We start from the raw sequence: 24,330 nt of genomic DNA on the forward strand, positions 1-24,330 counted from the left end.
GCCCTTTCTCCTACACAGTTTGAGAGGAGAGCCCTCCAAGGCACTTGGTGCAGTGCCACTGAGTGGGTGCTCTGTGAAGGGGACCCTCACCCCAACCTGACCATCTTCTCCCCCAGGACACAGGATCCAGTCCAACCCCCAAACATACTCCAAACCAAACATTCATGAGGCTTTAGAATTTGTAATAATAATTTAATGTGATAATGTCTGTTTTCTCTTTACCTGATTGTGATTCAATATAGGATGGTAATGAGTCACCTTCTCCTGATACTCCAAATACTTTGGAACTTATTGCCAAAGAAGACATAGATTTTCTGCCATACATGAGCTGGCAAGGGGAACAACCAGATGCCAGCAGGATGCAGGTGAGTGTTGATTACAAATCAATTGATACTGTGTGTTCATGCTTTTATGATGCTAAGGGGAACCCTTCGCTAAAATAGCACCCTTTTGATCTGTTTATGCAGATACCGATGTCTCCCTGATGATGGGAATTTTTGCACATTTTTTAAAATGCTGTTGCGTGACTGAGAAAGGCTCCATTTACAAATGTAGCTATAAAGTTCAGAAGAGGAACAATTGTGGTTACAGACAAACTGTGGTTCAGGAAGCCAAAGGCCTTCCCTCTAAGAGTGATAGGCAGTTCATCCTGAAAGTAGTGATAAAAGCCTATCTAATTATCTAACTTCACCACCAATATTTATTAAAGTTTGTAATGCTTTATGCTGTGGCCTTTGTAACCACATAATAGAAGTTGAGAAGCACAACTTAAATAAAAACTGGAAGATGTTAGTCACTGGTCGTGTCCAACTCTTTGCAACCCCATGGACTCCCACTAGGCTCCTCTATCCTTGGAATTCTCCAGGCAAGAATACTGGAGTAGGTTACCATTCCCTTCTCCAGGGAAATAAAACCTGGAAGGCATATACAAAAGCAAAGGAACAAAACAGTGGTAGTAAGACTCTGGAGTATCCAAGTTAGAGAAGTAAAACTGCCAAAATTTAAGGATTTAAAATCCAAGGGAAAAAATTTATGTGCTTCCAAGTTAGCCCTAGTGCTAAAGAACCTGCCTACAGGAGACATAAGAGACACCAGTTTGATCCCTGGGTCAGGAAGATCCCCTGGAAGAGGGCATGGCAACTCACTCCAGTATTCTTGCCTGAAGAATCCCATGGACAGAGGTGCCTACAATTGGCGGGCTACAATCCGTGGGGTTGCAAAGAGTCTGACACAACTTGGCAACTAAAGAACAAAATGTAAAGGATCTTGGCTAGCTAAAACAACTTTGAAAAGGAAGAAGAGGTTGGAGGCCTTACACCATCTGATATTGAGGCTTACTATAAAGCCACAGTAAGTAGAGAAGTGTGGTATTAACGTAAAATGGACATCTAGACCATTGGAACAGCGTGGAGAATCTAGAAATATATCCAGGTATATAGGGCCAGTTGTCTACAGAGGTACAAAGGCTATTCAATGGGGGAAAACGATCTTTTCAAAAAATGATTCTGAAAAGATTGTATAGTCATGTACCAAAAAACAAAACAAAACCCCTCTACCCTTAGCTCACTCCATATAAAAAGATTGACTGGATTATTGGCTTGAATGTAATAGCTGAAACCTGAATATCTGGGAAGCATAGGAGAAAACCTTAATGAACTAGGGTTGTACAAAGCTTTCCTAAATTTAAAGAACAAACTACCAAAAAAACTGGTGAACTGGACTTTATTAATATCAGAAACTTTTATTCTTCAGAAGACACTGTTAAGAAAATGAAAGGGCAGATCACAGACTGGGAGAAAATGTTTGCAAAACATATCTGACAAATATGTTTATCTAAAATATATAAAGAAATCTTACAATCCGATAATAAGAAAACAACCCAGTAAAAAAAATAAGCAGAAGATCATTTTAGAAAACTCTCAATTTCTTAAAGAGTTAACCATACACCTATCATTTGACCCAGCCAAATGAAATGAAAGTATATGTTTACACAAAGACTTGTGCATGAGTATTCATTGCGGCTTTACTTGTAGCAACCAGAAGTTGGACACAACCATCAGGAGATAAATGACTAAACAAATTGTGGTACAGCCTTATAAGAGTAACTACTCAGCAGTAAGAAGGAGAAATAGTGTTAGTCTCTCAGCCGTGTCTGACTCTTTGCAACCCAATGGACTGTAGCCTGCCAGGCTCCTCTGTCCATGGGATTCTCCAGGCAAGGATACTGGAATGGATTGCCATTCCCTTCTCCAGAGGATCTTCCTGACCCAGGGATTGAACCCAGCTCTTCTGCATTGCAGGCAGATTCTTTACCATCTGAGCCACAGGGAAGTCCTGTAGCTCAAAAAAAGGTTAAAAAGGAGAATTAACCATTGATATATACAACAACATGGATAAACGTCAGGGCAGTTATACTGAGTAAAAGTCAAACAAAGAATAGAAGCTGTAAGCTTCCATTAACACAAAATATGTGCAAACCTATCTGAAGTTACAGAAAGCAAGGAGGAGGAGTGAGATGGGTCACAAAAGGGCATGCTAAAGGAGTGTGTGCTGAATATGTCATTCCCCTCGTTGTGACAATGCTTTCAGGGATGTATATTTACTCCAGAACTCATCACTCTATAAGAGGTAGCTGAGTATGTCAATTATACCCAAATAAATCTATTTTGAATATATAATTAGCTCTAACCAATTGCCTCTCTGCGTGTCCAACTCTGTGGCCCCATGGACTGTAGCCGATCAGGTTCCTCTGTCCGTGGAATTTCTAGGCAAGAATACTGGCGTGGGTTGCCATTTCCTACTCCAGGGGATCTACCCAACCCAGAGATTAAACCTGCCTGTCTTCTATCTCCCGCATTGGTAGGCAGATTCTTTATCTCTAGCGCCACCTGAAAGCCCAAATTGCCGCTACATAGGTTATATCAGTTCACTCTCCCTTCAGAAGCACTAGAGAGGCTGTTACTCTATTCTCTCTTTAACTCAGTATATTATTCAAATTTTTGATCTTTATAGATCTGATAGGTTAAAAGCATATTAGTGATATTTTAATTTTCATTTCTTTCTTTATGAATGAAAAGGAACATGTTTTCATATTCCTAAGAGCCCACATATTCATCTTTTCTAGGTATCATCCATTAATGTCTTTTACCTTTTTAAATTGTGAGATTAGTCATTTTCTTATTTATTTTAGGAAAATTTTTTTTTTTTTAGGGAAATTAGGCCTTTATGATATGAGTTGCAAAAATTTCTCAGTTTGCTATTTGTGTTTTGATGTTGCTTATCATCATTTTGTCATGCAGGTATTGTAATGAAGTCAAGCTTTTTCATCTTTGGGTTTCTTTGTTTTGTATTGCTTTGTCTTTTGTCATGCTTAGAAATCTTTCCTTCTGATATTATGCTTTTTAAAAATTTCCCATGATTTCTTTCTTTAAATAGTTGTATGACTTCATGTTTACATTGAAATTTGCGTCCAATCAGAATGTTTCCTGGTATAAGATGGGACATATGGGAGCAACTTTATTCCTTTCCAGATGACTTCCAGCTTTCCCCAGTACCATTTATTAAATAAGTCTTCTTTTCCTCAAATTGATTTAAGGAATCTTTGTTGTCTTTATTATCTCCTAATTCCCCACATGTGTTAGGATCTGTTGCTGGACTCTGTATTCTGTTTCCTAGATCAGTCTGTTATAATTGTAATTTTATAAAAGTCTTTAATGTTTCTGGTCCATCACTTGCTCTTTTTTCACTTTACTCATCTAATTAAGAAAAATTTAACCAGATATGCATTTGTAAATATTATTTTGAAATGTGTGTCTTGTCCTGTGTCCTGCAGTATTAATTATATGTGCTGAGCTGTGCTTAGTTGCTCAGTCATGTCTGACTCTGTGTGGCCCCATGGACTGTAGCTTACAATGCTCCTCTGTCCATGGTGATTCTCCAGGCAAGAATACTGGAGTGGGTTGTCATACCCTCCTCCAGGGCATCTTTCCAACCCAGGGATTGAACCCAGGTCTCCCACATTGCAGGCAGATTGTTTACCCTCTGAGTTACAAGGGAAGCCCAACAAGACTGGAGTGGGTAGCCTATCCCTTCTCCAGGGGAGCTTCCCAACACAGGAATCGAACTGGGGTCTCCTGCATTACAGGAAGATTCTTTACCAGCTGAGCTACCAGGGAAGCCCCATTAATTATTTAAATATACACATTTGTCTGAACTGGGAAGGGACTACTCCTTTAAAAAAAACAAAAACTCATTTACATTGGTAAAACTAAAAGCTGATTATTTCCAAAATATCTCAAGGACTAGTAATTCATATAAAATTTGATTTTATTTACATGGATGTTTTTAAGGAATACGCTTTAAAATTTATTCAGATAATAGTAGTGACAGAGCATCCCTCATTCTCTTTTTTTTAATACATTTTTATATTCTAGTGTAAAAGACATTACTTTAAGGCTTTGCATATTTTTTTCAGTTTTCTCATTTTTTTAATATTGCTATAAAGCAGTATAAAAGACTGGAATAATTTCATTCTATCAGTTTATTTTAGGGCTGCTAAGTTGCTTTAGTTGTGTCCAACTCTCTGTGACCTATGGACTATAGCCCACCAGGCTCCTCTGTCCATGGGATTTTCTAGGCAAGAATACTGGAGTGGGTTGCCATGCCCTCCTCCAGTGGATCTTCCCAACTCAGGGATTGAACCCGCATCTTTTATGTCTCTCGCATTGGCAGGTGGGTTCTTTACCACCAGTGCCACCTGGAAAGCCCATTTTAGGACTAATTTGACACTATAATATTGCTTATTGACAAGTCTTTGGCAAGTCCCTTTTATGGTCCTCAGTTTCCTCTTGTGGAAAATAAGGGGTGTTTAAAATTCTGTGATTCTAAGAACAGAGAGAGATTAGGATATTTGGTGTATTTACTGCTGATATTGTCTCCAGCTCTCCAACTCCGTGTCTATAAATGAGGGCACTATAGGTAAGTGACCCTAAGTGTCCAGTCTTCTCAGTGCCCCGGTACAGACAGTTTCATCAGTGCTGAGAGGTCAGCTCTAGGAAGCCTGGCTGCGTGATCATCATCCACTTGACCTGTGCTTTCCTTATATTGTCACTTCTCTTTCTGGCAGACACTTTCAGCATCCTCTGAATGGAACCAAGATCCCAAACGTAAATGTAAACATAAACGTTGGACTAAAAAGAGACATTCACTACTTAAACTTTCTGAAGATTTTGAAGCCTTTAGCTTAGATGCCCCAGAAGAATCTGAAGAGGTCAGTTTTGTCTTCAGGGATTCGGAGGAGCCCTGGGATTTGGGTCCAGTGGAGTCATCTAAACAAACAGAAGTTAAACCACAATTCACAGAAGCCATCTCACAGAAAACGGCCATTTCCGACATTCCTACTGCCCCTAGTTTCTTAGCTGCTCCCCTCCATGTTGGCTCTGCTTTCCACCGTCATCCCAGCTCATCACTGTTTGGTTCTCCAGCTGGTCCCAAACCCTTCGGTTCCCCTATGAAGTACCTGGAGATGGGCAGTGGTGCTGATGTTTCCCTGGACATGGCGTCTTTTCCCAAGCTGCATCTCCAGGGCCCACCTTTGCAACTTGCTGCTGCTCCAAGGGCCTCATTTAGCTCCAGGTCACAGCTGCCCAAAACTGATCAAGGGGGTGCCACAGGCTTCGGTGCCCTTACTGCCCTTCAGCTGGGCCCTCTCCCACGGCCACATCTTCTTTCCTGTCCTCCTACAGGTCTTCTCCCTTGTCCAGTTGTGGGGTCTGTCTTTTCTTCCCCTGCCCCTCCTCCCCCCCTACCCAGGGGGGTTGTTCCCCCTCTTCCCCCTCTACCTGGGGGGGTTGGTGTTCCTCCTCCCCCTCTTCCGCCTCTATCTGGGGGAATTGTTCCCCCTCCTCCCCCTGTATCTCAGGGGGTTGTCATTCCTCCTCCCCCTCCTCCCCCTCTTTCCTCTCCTCTTCCTTCTCATCATATTCCAACTCCTAGGAGTGCCAGTTATAAGCTGCCAGTGGCTCCACCTGACCCTGCTGAGGATGCCCAGCTGGACATTCCTCTGTTAGGTGTGTATGATGAACCTCTGTCATTAGACTCCCTCCAACATGATTGTTCATTTTTTGAACGTTCTTCTGAAACGGAAAGTGATAAAACAGCAGGACTTCTGGCAAGTAGGATTTTTAAAAAGCTGGCAGAATATGACCTGCGAAGTGGCTTTACTGCAAGCACTCAGGCACAAAAAGATGAGGATGGCCTAGTTGGCAAAGCAAGCTGGAGGAATTATGTGCCTTCGACTGAACTCTTCAGGCTTCAGACCAAGGTACCAGTCTTATCTTTCTCCATATATCTGTGCTTCATTAGCTTCAAAGTTCAGGATGGTGCTACACAAAGTAGCTACTCACCAGACTGCTGCTGGTCCACACTGACATGAGGAACTAGTGCCAGAACGCAGCTTCTTTCACTGAGAAGCCAGCTGAACAAACAGTGTGCTTGAGAAAAGCTGGTGCTTACCTACCTATTTTTAACTGTTAGGCCAGAATATCATGGAAGGGAATATTAACATTCCTCAGTTGAAGGTTAGCATCCCTCAGTGGGTCCTGGGGTAAGACATTAATCTCCAATGTTTTAGAACCTGCTGAACTGCAGTTCACACCAATTTCACAATGCAAAGTAAAGCACAAGTGTTGTAAGTACACTCTGAATTTAAAAGTTCTCAGGAATATGACTCAACATGTGAGCTTATATTAGAGATCAGCATTCCATTTGTGAAGCTAAATCACACTCTATAATTTAGTTCTTGCACTGGTATTAAAACCCAATCTTATATCCGTAATTAACTTGTTTTGATGTAATATGCTCAGTCTTGTCGAATTCTTTGCAACCCCATCCATGGTAGCCTACCAGGCTCCTCCATCTGTGGAATTTTCCAGGCAAGAGTATAGTGAAGTAGAAAAGTCACTTGGTTTAGTGTCAGTTCAAGTGCCAGCCCTTCTACTCTGTGATCTGGGGCAAGTCAGTCTTTCAATCATCCATGTGACGGTAGTAATAAAAGTGTCCAGCTCACAGAGAGGTAGACCAGCTGCCAGCAGCCCCCACCTGGAGAAATGCATGTGAAAGCAGCATACCACGCAACGCTCTCTGAGCCAGTGTTGGGGTTTCGGTCCTGCTGCGACTGCTTGTCAGCTGTGTGACTTTGCACAACTTGCTGAAGTTTTCGTACCTCAGTGTCCTCATCTGCACAGTGGGTTCCGTGACAGTACTTCACAGGAAGTGGCTCACAAGATAAGACAACAGCACTCCGTACTAGGTGAGGACTGGCACTTTCTGTCACTCCTGTTAGTTTTCAAATTGTTGCCATAGATCCTTTCACCCATGTGCTTGTGTGTACCCCACCTTCCCCTCCACGCCCTGGACCTGGAGTCTGCCTGCTTCTTGGTTAGGATCCCAGGATCAGGCTTGCAACACTTCTGTAAGCATGTAATGAAGATCCGTCTTAGCTGGAGTGGGCAGGGTATGTGAGCACAAGGAAGGTAGTTTCAAAGAGCATATTCAACATAATTTTATCTTTAGTGGAAAAGAGTCATTTTCATATTTCATCATAAGGACACATTTTAATGTTGAACAAAAGGAACCATGTTATTTAAAAGTTTGAGAAGCATTGTTTTAAAGAATTACTAGAAGAAAAAAATGTATAATACTATTTTTAAAAACCTCCATGCGTGAACCTCTCTACTGCTTTATTACAAATGCCACCAGATATAATACTTACTGTCCACAGTATTTATGAGACTCCCAATAATACTGTGTTTTCACATGAAGAAACTTCAATTTTACGGTAAAGATGTCTTAATTCCCTGAGTTGAAAACATTTATCACATAACTCATATGATGAAATTTTAATAATGTGGCTGAAATTTTGTTTTCATTTCATAGGATGGCTGCTGGAAACTTACACAAGAACTGGGATTTATATTAAAACTTAATACAAATATTTTAAACAGCTTTCTTGAACAAAAAGGCATTCGATCTCTAGGTACGTCACTATTTTTCTATTTTTAAATGTCATGCTCTTAAATGTTACACGTTTTTGTAAACCAGTGTTCTAATGTATTTGTTACATATGAAAGGGATTATATTTGTTAATCATCAAAGGATGGGACTAGTTTCTAGTCATCATTACCATTAAGTAGGGTACTACCTGTGCAGATCTATTGGCATGAGTAGCAATGACTGCTGTAAAAAGATCCAAGTAGCCTAAACACAAAGATCGCTTTCATGCACACTTCATAGTCAGGTGTTGGTCCTCAGGAAAGTCCCACTCCACACAGTGGTTTGGACACGTAGACTCCTATACTGCAACTCGACCGTCACCAACATGTGTCTTTACAGTTACTCCTGGTGAAAAGAAAAGAAGAAAAGATTACTCTGGCATCATCCACCTGGTAGACCAAAGGGAGAGAGAGAAAATGTGGCAAGGATGAGCCTCTGAGCCCTACCCAGATATTCACACAGGGAGTTGGGAAATGTACTCTTTGAATTGCACTAGACCAAATGTAACGATGAAAACTTGCATGAGCAGAGTGTTCTAGTTTCTGGAGTGAAAGAAGAGCTGACTAACTCCTGCCAATTACATTTATTAACCCTACGCAAAATATTTTAAAACCACTCTCTGTGCTGTGATTCATGGAGTCACGGAGAGTCGGACACGACTGAGCGACTGAACTGAACTGAACTGAACTGAAGGCCTGGAATATAATCAGAAGCAGGCGGAAACTAGCAGGGACTCAAACCTTGAAAGAAGAGAAACAAATTAGGTGAACTCCACTTTTATCCAGCTTTTCACTTGAAGGTACTTCTCAGTTCACGAGGCACATGGAGGTTAGAACTGAAACAGAAAGTGTCATGGGATGATGGCACCGGTTTCAGTGTTTGAGACTGAGAGCACCTCAAAATTAAAGGTGAGAATCCTTAGTGGAGGGAACCACAGAGCAGGCAGCTCTGAAAGCTGCCTTGAAAGCTCCCTCAACTTTTGGGATTGTGTGTGTTGTTTTTGTTATGTTGATTTATTTGCTTCTTTTTAGAGAAACAAACTGCTACATCTGCTAGTGAAAGAAAATGCTTTGTTTTGCTGTGAAGATTCTACAATTGTTCAGACGTCTCATAGTTCATAGATTGCCAAGAATAATGCTAATTAAATGCCAGTAAACTTTATTTATTCTTTTTGTATGGAATGTACAAATTTTGGGGGATAATAGTGTCAGTGGTCCCTGTTCTTACCTTATATAAAACATTTTCATCAATATTGGCATCATCTGTGTGATACTCCCAGTAGATTTTCTCAAAGTCCACTTAAAATTGTATAGAATGATATAATAAACAAAAAAATCTAACTTACGCACACACACCTCCCTCAGATCCTTGGCTGTCCCCTAACTTGTACATACACCAGAGTGCCTTCAAGAAATCCAGAAAAAAGCAACAATCCAGAAGCTAGAGGGCTGAGCAGAGATTTCAGCTGTCACCAAGTGTTGGGAAGACAGGATTTGGTGTTCAGATTACAGCAAATTAGACTTGATAAATGTCTCAGGCTTTCCACTGAAACCCTAGAAGAGCCATAAAGACTGTATCTCATGATGAAGGACTGTCCAACAAGATGAGGGGAAAAAAACTGAACAGTCCTACCCTAACAAGGCCTAAAGCAAAGCCTTCAGAGGATCCACCAGAACAAATGTGTAAAACCATGAAAGTCCTAGTAGGACACAAGGAAAACTGAAAAATTCACAGATAGGTGGAGATTATGCAACGTGTTACAGAAGAAAACGTGAGTCAAAAGAGAAATCAAAAAATACCTTGAGACAAATGAAAATGGAAATTGTGGTGGTTGTTATAGTTGTTTAGTTGCTAAGTCATGTCCAACTCTTGCGACCTCATGGACTGTACCCTGCCAGGCTCCACTGTCACCTGGTGGCTCAGCAGTAAAGAATCCGCCTGCAATGCAGGATGTGCAGGTTTGGTCCCTAGGTCAGGAAGATCCCCTGGAGAAGAGAATGGCAACCCACTCCAGTATCTTTGCCTGGGAAATCCCATGGGAAAGAGAAAATGGAAATACAACATACCAAGATTTATGGGATGCAGCAAAAGCAGTTCTAAGAGAGAAGTTCATAGAGATAAATGCCTAAATTAAAAAATAAGATATTTAGTAAGCAATCCAGCTTTTTCTGCAGCCATTGAGATGATAATGTGATCTTTATTCCTTGATTTGTTGAACACATTGATCAGTGTGTGAATATTGAACCATGATGTTAACTCTTCTCTACATGTTTTGCTAGAATTCACCTGTGAAGCTGTCTGGTCCTGGACTTTTGTTTGTTGGGAGGTTTTTGGTGTGTTTTTTTCTCCCTAATTCAGTCTCATTACTGATAATTCATCTGTTGATATTTTCTTTTTTTTTTTTTATTCTAAAAAAGAATTTTATTAAAAAAGCACAAATCGATATTTTCTACTTTTCTTCCTGATTCAGTTTTCTTGTTGTTCAGTGGCTCAGTCGTGTCTGACTCTTTGTGACCCCATGGATGCAGCACATCAGGCTTCCCTGTCCTTCACCACCTCTTGGAGCTTGCTGAAACTCCTGTCCTTTAAGTTGGTAATGCCATACAACCACCTCATCCTCTATCATCCCCTTCTCCCCCTGGCTTCAATCTTTCCCAGCATAAGGGTCTTTTCTAATGAGTTGCCTCTTCCCATCAGATGGCTGAAGTATTGGAGCTTCAGCATCAGTCCTTCCAATGAATATTCAGAATTGATTTCCTTTAGGATTGACTGGTTTGATCTCCTTGCAGTCCCAGGGATTCATGAGTCTTCTCCAACACCACAATTCAAAAGCATCAAATTCTTCAGCACTCAGCCTTCTTTATGGTCCAACTTTCACATCCATACATGACTACTGGAAAAACCATAGCTTTGACTAGATGGAACGTTTTTGGCAAAGTAATGTCTCTGCTTTTTAATATGCTGTCTAGGTTTGTTATAGCTTTTCTTCCAAGGAGCGTGCGTCTTTTAATTTCATGGCTACAGTTAAACCATCTGCAATGATTTTGGATCCCAAGTAAATAAAGTCTCTCACTGTTTTCATTGCTTCCCCATATATTTGCCATGAAGTGATGGGACCAGATGCCATGGTCTTAGTTTTTTGAATGTTGAGTTTTAAGCCAGCTTTTTAACTCTCTTCTTTCACCTTTATAAAGAGGCTCTGTAGTTCTTCTTTGCTTTCTGCCATAAGGGTGGTGTCATCTGCATATCTGAGGTATTGATATTTCTCCCAGCAGTCCCTTTTCCAGCTTGTGCTTCATCCAGCCTGGCATTTTGCACGATGTACTCTGCATAGAAGTTAAACACGGTGACAATATATGGCCTTAACGTGCTCCTTTCCCAACTTGAACCAGTTTGCTGTTCCATGTCTGGTTTTGTTGTTTCTTGACCTGCATACAGGTTTCTGAGGAGGCAGGTAAGGTGGTCTGATATTCCCATCTCTTTAATAATTTTCCACAATTTGTCGTGATTCACACCATCAAGGGCTTTAGCGTAGTCAGCAAAGCAGAAGTAAATGTTTTTCTGGAATTCTCTTGCTTTTTGTATGATCCAGTGGATGCTGGCAATTTGATCTCTGGTTCCTCTGTTTTTTCTAAATCCAACTTGAACACCTGGAGGTTCTCAGTTCACATGCTGTTGGAGCCACGCTTGGAGAATTTTGAGCATTACTTTGCTAGCGTGTGAAATGAGTGCAGTTGTGCAATAGTTTGAACATTCTTTTGCATTGCCTTTCTTTGGAATTGGAATGAAAACTGATCCTGTGGCTACTGCTGAGTTTTCCAAATTTTCTGGCATATTGAATACAGCACTTGGGAGATCCAGTCTTGGCAGATCATATATTGCTAGGAATTTTTGCATTTCCTCTGTGCTGTGCTTAGTCAATCAGTCGTGTCTAACTCGTTGCGACCCCATGGTTTGCAACCTTCCAGGCTTCTCTGTCCATGAGGATTCTCCAGGCGAGAATACTGGAATACTACGTTGCCATGCTTCCTCCAGGGAATCTTTGCAACCTAGGGATAGAACCCAGGTCTCCCGCATTGCAGGCATTTCCTCTAGATTGTCCATTTTCTTAGCATATAATTGTTAGTAGTCATCAATGATCACTTTCAAAAGCAGTGTATGTCACAGGAATGTCAGTCCCCAGATCAGACGAGTGTTTACTTTTGAAAAGCTAAGGGAAGGTTGGAGTGTAAGTGGATGGATTGGAAGACGTATACAAGGGGGGCTTCAATTTAAAATATTTTTTTCTTTTAAAGAAAAGAGAAAAATTCAAAACATGGAAAACTGTTAAGAGTAGATAAGCTATGAGGTGATGGGGATATTCATCATATTGTTTTTTCTACTTTTCTGTATGCTTCAAATATTTTTTAAAAAAGCATTAAGTGACTATGTTGTGGTAATGCAAACAGTGCCACGTATCAGACATTTTGGAAGCAGTTAATTGACCTGGGAAACTACACACATGTACATAGGCATGTCTGTAATTCAAGTTGTTTCTTTCTCTTATTACTCTAATGATGATGAAGATTGTAGGAGAGAAAAAATAACTCTCTCTCTACCCTTCGGGTTCTTGGCTGAGACTCCCCTGTAATTAAAGGTTAACAAGAGAGAAACAACTTGAATTACATATGTACATATGTACGTGTATCTATGGGAACCAGAGAAACATGTGAGACTCAAAATGCAGCCAGGCAGCTGAGCAAGGGAGAGGGACAGGGACTGTAGGGCTCCCTGGAGGGTGGGGAGTGGGCAGTTTAAGAGCAGGTGAGGGGAGAGAATGTGTGGTAGACAGATACTTGCACTGCCTGGAGGTCAGTCTTTCGATGGAAGACTGGCAACAGCTCTCTTCCTGTTACAGCCCTTCTCCTAATTTATTTTAGACTGTTGTGGGTGGGGGATGTAGTAAAAAGCTTTTCCTGAGTCTCCTAAGTGTTGATTGCCTTTAGCTTTTTGCCAAATTGGCAGATTCTGGGGTGGCTTATTTTGAACCCAAAAAGATGTGGAAAGTTTGGTTTCACAAAGTTTGGGATTGGAAAAGTAACAATATTTAAGATCAAAATATTTGTATAAAGTCATCTCAAATACATAGGTTGCATTTAGAAAATAAAAATGGGTCAATTTCTGGGCTCAGTAGATATAAGCATTCATTTTCAATGTTGGTATTTTTCGTAATAGAGTAAAATATCTTGATTTGGATAAGGGCACTGGTTACCTATATGTACTGTTAAAATCATCAAAGAGAGCAATTTATTGACCTTGAAAAGCAAAAAGGTTTTAATCTCACACTTCATGAAGCAGGCAGACTCCAGTCTCGAGCCCAGAGAAGGCACAGTAAGGAAAGCGGCTGCTAGCTTTTATAGGAGGGGGCAGCAGAGGACAGGAAGTGCCTCTGATTGACTGGTGCATATCCAACCTCTCAGAAAGACCCAGGAACAAAAAATAAGCAGAGAGCCTGGGAGCTGACTTAAGAGTTGCAGATTTGGCTGCCTGAGTGTGTAGTGCTTCTGGTCTAGCAGAACATTTACAGGAACATGAAAATTATCTAAATTTTGTTTTACTGACAGGGCGCCCAAGGCATGAGCAGTGCTAGAAAGTCTATTCCAAGACTGCTGATCACTAGGAATAATTTTATATTAATGCAGTAGTCTAATCAATGTATCAGTTGTTCATCTGTTGTATGCTTAGGTTTATTCCTCTGAGGTATTTGCATCAGGAGCCTAGAAACTAAATTCCTTTCAGTGAACTTTGCACATCTCTGGTTATGTGGAAAGTTAGGGTGCAGGGGGGACTCTGGATATAATACAGTTTCCTAACAACCTTCAGGATATTATGATAGACACTTGTTCCAGTTGCCCTCCTTTTTTATTTAAATAGCTGGCTAGTTAAGGACCTTGGTAACTATTATAGAGTTTTATGATGTGCTCATGTGTTATGGTTTAATAGTAATATTAATGTAATTCTTCAACGGAACTGTTATAAACAGGTTCCATTTGGGCTGCAGTGTCTCTAACAGACATAAACAAATGCTTTACTTCCAGGTGTAAGAGGAAGAGAGCACCTTCTAGACCTGATCGCCACGTTTCTAGTGCTGCAGTTCCTTCGCACCAAGTTGGAACAGGAGGGAATAATCGTCAAATCACTGATGAGACTGGATGATGCTTGCATTCCCAGGTGACTTTAACTCATTCATATTTTCAGTCATTTCTTTTATTATATTTGTTTATTTATTTGCCCTCAGCCTGTTTGTTTCATCTTGTTTGTTTTCATCATGAGCAAAGAAGCTGTAGCAAGTGTATGTGTGTCGGCCAGGTTTTTATTGTACTGTTTTATGGATCCAGTGTAATAATTATGGAGAGTATGCAGGTCAGGAAGCAACAGTCAGAACTGTACATGGAACAACAGACTGGTTCCAAATAGGAAAAGGAGTACGTCAAAGCTGTATATTGTCACCTTGCTTATTTAACTTATATGCAGAGTACATCATGAGGAACGCTGGGCTGGAAGAAGCACAGGCTGGAATCAAGATTGCTGGGAGAAATATCAATAACCTCAGATATGCAGACGACACTACCCTTATGGCAGAAAGTGAAGAGGAACTAAAAAGCCTCTTGATGAAAGTGAAAGAGGAGAGTGAAAAGGTTGGCTTGAAGCTCAACTTTCAGAAAACAAAGATCATGGCATCTGGTCCCATCACTTCATGGGAAATAGATGGAAAAACAGTGGAAACAGTGTCAGACTTTATTTTTTTGGGCTCCAAAATCACTGCAGATGCTGATTGCTGCCATGAAATTAAAAGACGCTTACTCCTTGGAAGGAAAGTTATGACCAACCTTGATAGTATATTAAAAAGCAGAGACATTACTTTGCCAACAAAGGTCCGTCTAGTCAAGGCTATGGTTTTTCCCGTGGTCATGTATGGATGTGAGAGTTGGACTGTGAAGAAAGCTGATCGCCGAAGAATTGATGCTTTTGAACTGTGGTGCTGGAGAAGACTCTTGAGAGTCCCTTGGACTGCATGGAGATCCAACCAGTCCATTCTAAAGGAGATCGATCCTGGGTGTTCATTGGAAGGACTGATGCTAAAGCTGAAACTGCAATACTTTGGCCACCTCATGCGATGAGTTGACTCACTGGAAAAGACTCTGATGCTGGGAAAGGTTGGGGGCGGGAAGAGAAGGGGATGACAGAGAATGAGATGGCTGGATGGCACCACCGACTCTGTGGACATGAGTTTGAGTGTACTCCGGGAGTTGGTGATGGACAGGGAGGCCTGGCGTGCTGTGATTCATGGGGTCGCGGAGAGTCGGACATGATTGAGCGACTGAACTGAACTGAACTGAATTCCTAAATTAACAATGATGCCCCTCTTCCCCACAGAATTATCTTAATCATGAAAAGACATTGTTTAGGCTATGGGGAATTACATTCCTATTAGGTACCATAGTCAGCAACCAAACTCTTTCAGTGGATTTCTTGTTGTAATAAGCAAGACACGGGCAGAGAGCAGGCCAGGAAGCAACTTTAGGTGCTCATATATAGCACCCTAAGTCCTAAAGCATTATGTATAAGGCTAAAGGAAAATTTGTCTTTATATATATTTTTTATTCCAGAAAATAGTGTAATAAATAGGGAATGATTTCTTTTTTATTTTGTAAGTTTTTGTGTGTAATACACCTCTACATTTTTAAATCATCTTTGAATTTATCTTTAAATATTAACAAATCTTTTCACAGCCATGACTCTTTTATTGGTTATTTATATGCCAGGTAGCAGTGTCAGCAAAAACAAACAAAACAAATGTTTCCACCTGAAAGAGCATCTTGTCTCCTCATTTGCCTTTCCATGTAGTGCTTCTCTCCCAACTCTAGATCCACATAGATGAAAACAGCTTTACTGGTAACAAATCTTTTTTTTTTTTTTTTTTACTGGTAACAGATCTTAAGGGGAAAAATATTGATAAGGAGGCAAGAAAGCTATTGATAAACACCTCCCAAATGAAAAATATTAGTCAGCAATTACTACACCAACTGCCAGTTTCACATACAGTCTCCCTTTAAGGCTAAGATTATCCTATTTTACAAGGGGTAGAGGCAACAAGTTCCACGAGAATTCAACCTTCTTTGAAACTAGCCCACATGCTCTACAGCGGACACTATAAGCACAGCTTTTATGGCCACCTGGACCAGGGTTCAGGTCCAATGGGAAAGGGAACTGGAGAGTAACAATTTTTTTAACAACTTTTACATTGAATAAAAGTAGATCGTAATTTATGCTGAGCAATTACAAATCAGCTATGTTTTTATGAAGTAATTGGAAGTAACTATTTTACAACTATCTCCTATTTGAAAATATTTTTTCAAGGCTGCAGTTCACAAGTGTGTGTATGGAGGGCAGGGATGTGGAAGATGAAGATGGATTATTTAGTTAAAAAAAAAAGGCTCAACATTTCTTAACTACCTTGTAAGAAGCTGCAGTGAAGTATAAGCACAGAGATAACTGTTCAAGGGAGCCTCTCACCTGAGCTCTTCCACTCTGTGCGGGCCGGACAGTGTTTGCACAGGAAACTAGGCTCAGAGAGTTACTGTGCTGCTGGGTCCTGATTCAGTGCTTCTCTCACTACAGCACATGGCTTGTATGTACTTTTGGAGAATCTAACTATGATGAACTATAGACAGAGGTTCGTGACACTGTACAGGAGTCAGGGACCAAGACCATCCCCATGGAAAAGAAATGCAAAAAAGCAAAATGGCTGTCTGAGGAGGCCTTACAAATAGCTGTGAAAAGAAGAGAAGCAAAAAGCAAAGGAGAAAAAGAAAGATATAAGCATCTGAATGCAGAGTTTCAAAGAATAGCAAGGAGAGATAAGAAAGCCTTCCTCAGCGATCAATACAAAGAAATAGAGGAAAACAACAGAATAGGAAAGACAAGAGATCTCCTCAAGAAAATTAGAGATACCAAGGGAACATTTCATGCAAAGATGCGCTCGATAAAGGACAGAAATGGTATGGACCTAACAGAAGCAGAAGATATTAAGAAGAGGTGGCAAGAATACACAGAAGAACTGTACAAAAAAGATCTTCACAACCAAGATAATCACGATGGTGGATCACTCACCTAGAGCCAGACATCTTGGAATGTGAAGTCAAGTGGACCTTAGCATCAGTATGAACAAAGCTCCTGGAGGTGATGGAATTCCAGTGGAGCTATTTCAAATCCTGAAAGATGATGCTGTGAAAGTACTGCACTCAATATGCCAGCAAATTTGGAAAACTCATCAGTGGCCACAGGACTGGAAAAGGTCAGTCTTCATTCCAATCCCAAAGAAAGGCAATGCCAAAGAATGCTCAAACTACTGCACAATTGCACTCATCTCACACACTACTAAAGTCATGCTCAAAATTCTCCAAGCCAGGCTTCAGCAATACGTGAACCATGAACTTCCAGATGTTCAAGCAGGTTTTAGAAAAGGCAGAGGAACCAGAAATCAAATTGCCAACATCTGCTGGATCATGGAGAAAGCAGGAGAGTTCCAGAAAAACATCTATTTCTGCTTCATTGACTATGCCAAAGCCTTTGACTGTGAGGATCACAATAAACTGTGGAAAATTCTTCAAGAGATGGGAATACCAGACCACCTGACCTGCCTCTTGAGAAGCCTATATACAGGTCAGGAAGCAACAGTTAGAACTGGACATGGAACAACAGACTGGTTCCAAATAGGAAAAGGAGTACATCAAGGTTGTATATTGTCATCCTGCTTGTTTAACTTATATGCAGAGTACATCATGAGGAATGCTGGGCTGCAAGAAGCACAGCTGGAATCAAGATTGCTGGGAGAAATATCAATAACCTCAGATATGCAGATGACACCACCCTTATGGCAGAAAGTGAAGAGGAACTAACAAGCCTCTTGATGAAAGTGAAAGAGGAGAGTGAAAAAGTTGGCTTGAAGCTCAACATTCAGAAAACTAAGATCATGGCATCTGGTCCCATCACTTCATGGGAAATAGATGGGGAAACAGTGGAAACAATGTTGGAGTTTATTTTTTGGGCTCCAAAATCACTGCAGATGCTGATTGCAGCCATGAAATTAAAAGACGTTTATTCCTTGGAAGGAAAGTTATGACCAACCTGGATAGTATATTAAAAAGCAGAGACATTACTTTGCCAACCAAGGTCCGTCTAGTCAAGGCTATGGTTTTTCCAGTGGTCCTGTATGGATGTGAGAGTTGGACTGTGAAGAAAGCTGATAGCTGAAGAATTGATGCTTTTGAACTGTGGTGTTGGAGAAGACTCTTGAGAGTCCCTTGGACTGCAAGGAGATCCAACCAGTCCATTCTAAAGGAGATCAGTTCTGGGTGTTCATTGGAAGGACTGATGTTGAAGCTAAAACGTCAATACTTTGGCCACCTCATGCGACGAGTTGACTCACTGGAAAAGACTCTGATGCTGGGAGGGATTGGGGGTAGGAGGAGAAGGGGATGACAGAGAATGAGATGGCTGGATGGCATCACCGACTTGATGGACATGAGTTTGAGTGAACTCCGGGAGTTGGTGATGGACAGGGAGGCCTGGCGTGCTATGATTCATGGGGTCGCAAAGAGTCGGACACAACTGAGCAACTGAACTGAACTGAACATTTCCTGGGCCTGGGACAAGAATACAAATAGAGACTCACATGCTATATGTCTTAAGTATTTAAAAATTACAGATTAAACTTACAGTTAAATACATTTAAAGCTCTACGCCAACAAATAAAACTTTGTAACTACCTAGAAGACCAGGTTCAGATTTAGAATTCTGGGCCCTCCCTAAGTTTTATGCTCAAATGTGGCAGTGTGTGACAAGCATGTGACAAGTTCCAGGGCCCCAGCCCTTGGCTGATATGTCGTACCACGGAGGCCTTGGGGGCAGGTATGAACACCCTGCTCGCTCATCAAAGCTGCCTCTGTACCCATGCATATGGTACAGTGTTGTGAGTATACACACATGCACAAACACACACACACACACACACTTTTTTCAAAAGGCAAGATAAGGGGAAAACTAACAAAACTAATAAAGTATTTTCTTTGGGGGAGAAGGAGGAGACAGGATAGAAGTTAAGTTTCTAGTGTACTTTATGATTTTGATTTTGAAACTGTGTAAATCTTTTACCTAATAAAGATCAGGTATCAGAGAACAGAGGTTGAGCATGTTAAATTATTCCATGGGAATGTAGTCAGCAGTGTCTGGAATATGAGGAAATAAATGGCAAGAGGAAAAAGAGAGGAGAGGTGAAACCTATAAATTAAAGGACATTTAAAAAAAAAACAGAAGGATGTTTGAAAGGAGGCAAACGTAGCCCTTATTTGGATCCTGATTTGAATGAGACCCATTGTACTTTTTTATTTTAAAAAAAGACAGGGAAATTTAAACATTACCTGAATATTTTGTGATATTAAAGAATATTATAACTATTTTTAAGTTTCACATTTAAGAAAAAGTTCTCATCTCTTAGAGATAATATAGACGAAATTAAAATAAATGAGTAAATCTATTTGTACCCTCTCACAAGGACTGATTAAATTCTCCACTTCTGGGGAATTCCCTGCTGGTCCAGTGGCTAGGACTCCACGCTATCACTGCCAACAACCCAGGTTCAATCCCTGTTCTTAGAACTAAGATCCCACAAGCCATGCAGCTCAGCCATAAATAAATAAATTCTCTACTCCCAACAGCATCAAACACAAAAGAGGTACTCAGAAAATAATTAACTGAGCTTTTTACTATATGTAATATATAACTTCATTTTAAAAAGCAACATGTTTTAAAAGAATATCTGGAAAAATACCTTGAAGAACTAGTGGAAGGGACTGTTTGATTTACAGGCACAATCAGTGAGCCACCTCCTCTTTTTAAGTCTTTTCCAACTATGAATGCCACTGGAATAAGTATTAATAACTTTGAGTCTCCTTTTGAATTGTAGTGGCACAAACTATTAAGTCAAGATTTTGAAAAACAGTGAAGTATATTCCATCACACATCATAACACCCATGCCGTTACCCTATCACTGTTATTGTGTGGGCAAAATGATTTGTTGGCACTTTATAAAAATATTTTAAGTAATTTTTGTTTCCTGTTTATGCATATTTAAAGCTTTTATATATTTTTGGCTTCATGATGTACATAACATTAATGCAGTAGCACTTTGCTTGGAGGTATATGAACAAAATTTTCATGTTAGTAGAACCATCAAAGTTTAGAGGCCATCTGGATTCGTGAGAATATTTAAAATCATCTTGCTGCTTTCAGTAGTTAGTAACTGTCAGTAGACTAATAATTATTGGGTCTTTTTAACCATGTTGGGTATGCCAGCTATTTAGTATGTTCATGTCGTCATATTCAACTAACATTTATTGATTGCCAACTTTCTGCCAGAGACCGTTAAATTTTAAATTCATGCTTTTTGTTAATCCCCACAGCAAACCCATAGGATCTTGTATCACTGTCATAACTGAAGAAACAGACTTCCAGTGATAAATGAAAGCTGTAATAGTATCACACAACTAGGAAATTCCCTGGTGGTCCAGTAGTTAGGACTCTGCAGGTTCACCACTCAGGGCCAGGGTTCAATCCCTAGTCAGGGAACTAAAATCCCACAAGACAGGTGGCCAACAGCAACAAAAAACCAATATCACAACCAGTGCTGTGTGATCACAGAGGCAGGATTTGAACCCAGCTCTTCACCACACTACTCTGATGATGGCCTTTTCCCAGTTCATGGGGGGGAAAAAAAGAAAGATGGAGAAAATTCTCCAGGTTTTCAGTTTCCCCCATATTCTTTAGTATATATCACCACTTGTTTGCTAGCAAGTTCTAGCAGACAACAAAACAATGAGGAAGTAGCTAACTAATACTAATGAGCGATCCCACAGTTTTTCTGAGTCTTTAGTTTGAATAATTGACACCATTTTCTGGACACAAACTTGAAGTTTTTATGTTACACACATTTTACAAGTAAGCTGTTCCTCATGTGTGTGCTAAAATTAAATATATACCAGTATCTTGGGTGACTCTCAGATACTTTACAAGTAAATAATAGAGTTGAGAATTCCTGGGACAATAAAAAGAAGAGAGAAATGAAAGCCTTTGTAAAATAGCATCAAGCCTGTCCTTGAAGGATAGAAAGGGGATGACAACAAGCAAACATAGAAAGGGCCGGAGAAGCCAGAGTTGTCCTGGAGTGAAAAGAACGTGTGTCACACGTGGGCAAGCTGGGCAGTGAGGGGGCTACTCTGTTTCCAAGTAGTTGAATAAGTTAAAGCACCATGTCAGACAGATGAAAGAACTTTCACAAAATGTCAGAGGAAAAAAAAGAACTGCTTTTATTCAGTTCAGTTCAGTTCAGTCGCTCAGTCGTGCCCGACTCTTTGTGACCCCATGAATCACAGCACGCCAGACCTCCCTGTCCATCACCAGATCCCGGAGTTCACTCAAACTCATGTCCATCAAGTCGGTGATGCCATCCAGCCATCTCATTCTCTGTCGTCCCCGTCTCCTCCTGCCCCCAATCCTTCCCAGCATCAGACTCTTTTCCAGTGAGTGAGCTCATCGCATGAGGTGGTCAAAGTATTGGAGTTTCAGCTTTAGCATCAGTCCTTCCAATGAACACCCAGGATTGATCTCCTTTAGAATGGACCAGTTGGATCTCCTTGCAGTTCAAGGGACTCTCATTTATTAAGTATCTTAATTTTTGACAGATTTTGTCTGATATAATGTGCTAGATTTGTTACCACATGACATTTCATATGTAATTATATTCTGAAATTGATGGAAAGATGTGTTTAATCTAGGAATATTCCCTGGGATTGTGAGAAAATAAAGAAAGCCAGTGAGTGGCTCAGAAGAACTGAAGGGCAGTACCCATCCATCTGCCAGCGGCTGGAGCTGGGTAAAGACTGGGACTCCGCCACCAAGCAGCTGCTGGGGATCCTGCCCAGAGACACCGCCTACCTTCCTCACAGGCTCCTTAAGCACAGCCAAGGCTGACGCACATGCACTTGTCTTTTAACATGCATTCATGCCTCATGTATATGATAATCAGATATAATAGATGCCTATAATGAAATCTAATTATGATTTTACTCAGTATAGCAATCACTTTAAATGAAAAAAGCCTATTGTTTCAGTGAACTAGCAAGCAACTATACAATAAAAATTTCAAGGAATTCCCTGGTGGTCCAGTGGTTAGGACTCCAAGCTTTTAATGCTGTGATTCTGGGTTTGATCCCTGGTCAGGGAACAAAGATCCCACAAGCCAAGCAGTACAACCAAAAAAAACTTTTTTAGATAAAAATTCTAATATTACAGACTTTTTTTTTAACCAGAGGTTGGGGGGAGGGTGGAGATTGGATGAAGGTGATCAGAAGGTACAAACTTCCAGTTACACGATAAATAAGTACTAGGATGTAATATGCAGCATGAAAATACAATTAACACTGCTATATAGTACATATGAAAGTTGTTGAGAGACTAAATCCTGAGTTCTCATCACAAGAAAAAAATGATTTTCTTCTTCTTTTACTCTGTATCTGTTTGAGGTGGTGGATATTCACTAAACTTACTGTGATCATCATTTCACGGTGTTTGAGAGTCAGATCATGGTTCTGCCATCTTAATCTTATACTGTACTATATGTCAATTATATCTCAATAAAACTGGGGAAAAAAATTAAATCACTACCCTCTTTGACCTGTAAACTCCACTGGTAGGAATTGTACTTCTAGAAATTCATCTTACAGAAACATGGACACATTGACACATGCAGGTATCATATGTGCATATATACATAGTGCCATTACCCAGCATATGCAATAGAGCTCATTTTTAAAGTTATATAAATAGGTGTTTATGAGATAGAAATCTATGATGTCATATTCCAAACTAGTTACCTTTGAGGAATAGAAATTTTATTTCTCTTATACATTTTGAATTTTGAAATTGAAAAAAATAAAAATTTTTACAAGGAACATATGTACTTAGTTTTTATTTCAAAAATACATAAAAGCAGAGTAAATAGTGTAATGACTATTAAGACTTATGACTCCATCAAGACTTAAAGTATTTTGTCAATTTTTTTACATGTAGAACAGTCTTCTCTCCCCTCTTGCTGTCTTACCGAATGTCCCACATTCTGGATATGTCTGACTGTGTCCATTTCTCTTTCCCTGTAAACTGGGAATTAATTCTGTAGTCCCGAGGAGATTAAGGATCAACGTTTTTGTCAACCTGAACCATGAAATCTGGTTGATCTGCTTTAATAATGTTAACATTGATTAGCAGGTTTCCAATATGAAGTTGTTTCCCTACAACCAGCATTTATCTGTGGAGAGATACTTCGACATCCAGTTCCTTATCAGTCTTTCAGCTAATGATGCTGTTGTCTGAATCATTTTAAGAAATACTGTGATTCTCTATTTTATTTCCTTCTTATTAGCTAGAATTCTGAAATAATAAGCTGTCCCCCATCAACTAATGTTGCTTTATAATATTTTTAATTATAATTTAAATATTTTATTTAAAATATTTTTAATATTATAAATATCTCAAATTATTAGAATTGCTGTCCTTCTTTAGAGACTGAGAGTCCCTGGAGGGCAGGCTGTGATGTATTTATCTTTATGTTCCTAACGCCTAGGATGCTCTTAGCGAGCCAGCACAAAGATCTGCTGCATCAGAGTCATAACCTGTTAATTTAAAAGCGTTAATTTTGTAAATTAAGTTGTCAACTAAAAACTGTCACTTGCCATCTGCCTCTACAAGGATGAGGTCATTAACCACTGCAGTCTCTGACCTACAACACTCCCTGAAAGGCACTTGGGGCCAGGATCAGGAATGAGGCTCTGTGCTCTGGGAAACACTGGCAGGACTAGCTTTCAGACAGATATTTTCTGGAGATTTTATGAGTCCAATTCTCACACCTCCTAATACCTAGAAAAGCCCTAAAGTCATTAACAAGGACACCTGCTCCTAGTGACTAGCAGTGGCCCTCTGCCAAAGCAGGTACTTGAGTGTGAGTACCCCCTTCACTGAAGTCACACCTGGGCTGAGCCCCGTCTTTGGAGCTCTCCTCCAGTGCTGGGGAGAGCCTGTTTCCTGCATAGAGTTCTCATTTTACCCCAAATAAGACTTCGCTCACAATTTTCACCTTGTGCATTTATATCAATCAACAAAATTCAAGGTTAAATAAAAAGCTC

The 24,330-nt window shown here is 40.2% G+C and overlaps 1 protein-coding gene across 6 annotated transcripts in view; it reads left to right on the forward strand.

Annotated features, from left to right (window-relative positions):
• Positions 1-23,103, forward strand: part of PARP4 (poly(ADP-ribose) polymerase family member 4) — a 77,581-nt gene extending 54,478 nt beyond the window's left edge. For 2 of the 6 annotated variants that reach the window (XM_055426429.2, XM_055426430.2), the window contains 4 exons: positions 243-365; positions 5,126-6,322; positions 7,936-8,035; positions 10,539-11,449. In XM_055426429.2, coding sequence (XP_055282404.2) covers positions 243-365; positions 5,126-6,322; positions 7,936-8,035; positions 10,539-10,942 — 1,824 coding nt within the window. In that variant the 3' untranslated portion in view covers positions 10,943-11,449. Of the gene's footprint in view, positions 1-242; positions 366-5,125; positions 6,323-7,935; positions 8,036-8,391; positions 9,303-10,538; positions 11,507-14,129; positions 14,264-14,565; positions 14,885-21,927 lie in introns of those variants that run through there. The other 4 variants (XR_008685995.2, XM_055426431.2, XM_055426432.2 and 1 more) reach the window with 4 other exon arrangements.
• Positions 23,104-24,330: the final 1,227 nt, after the last annotated feature.

This window comes from Moschus berezovskii, chromosome 13 (genome assembly GCF_049115385.1).
Source record: "Moschus berezovskii isolate FMDL1 chromosome 13, NW_MosBer_1.0, whole genome shotgun sequence".
Lineage (NCBI taxonomy): Eukaryota > Metazoa > Chordata > Mammalia > Artiodactyla > Moschidae > Moschus > Moschus berezovskii.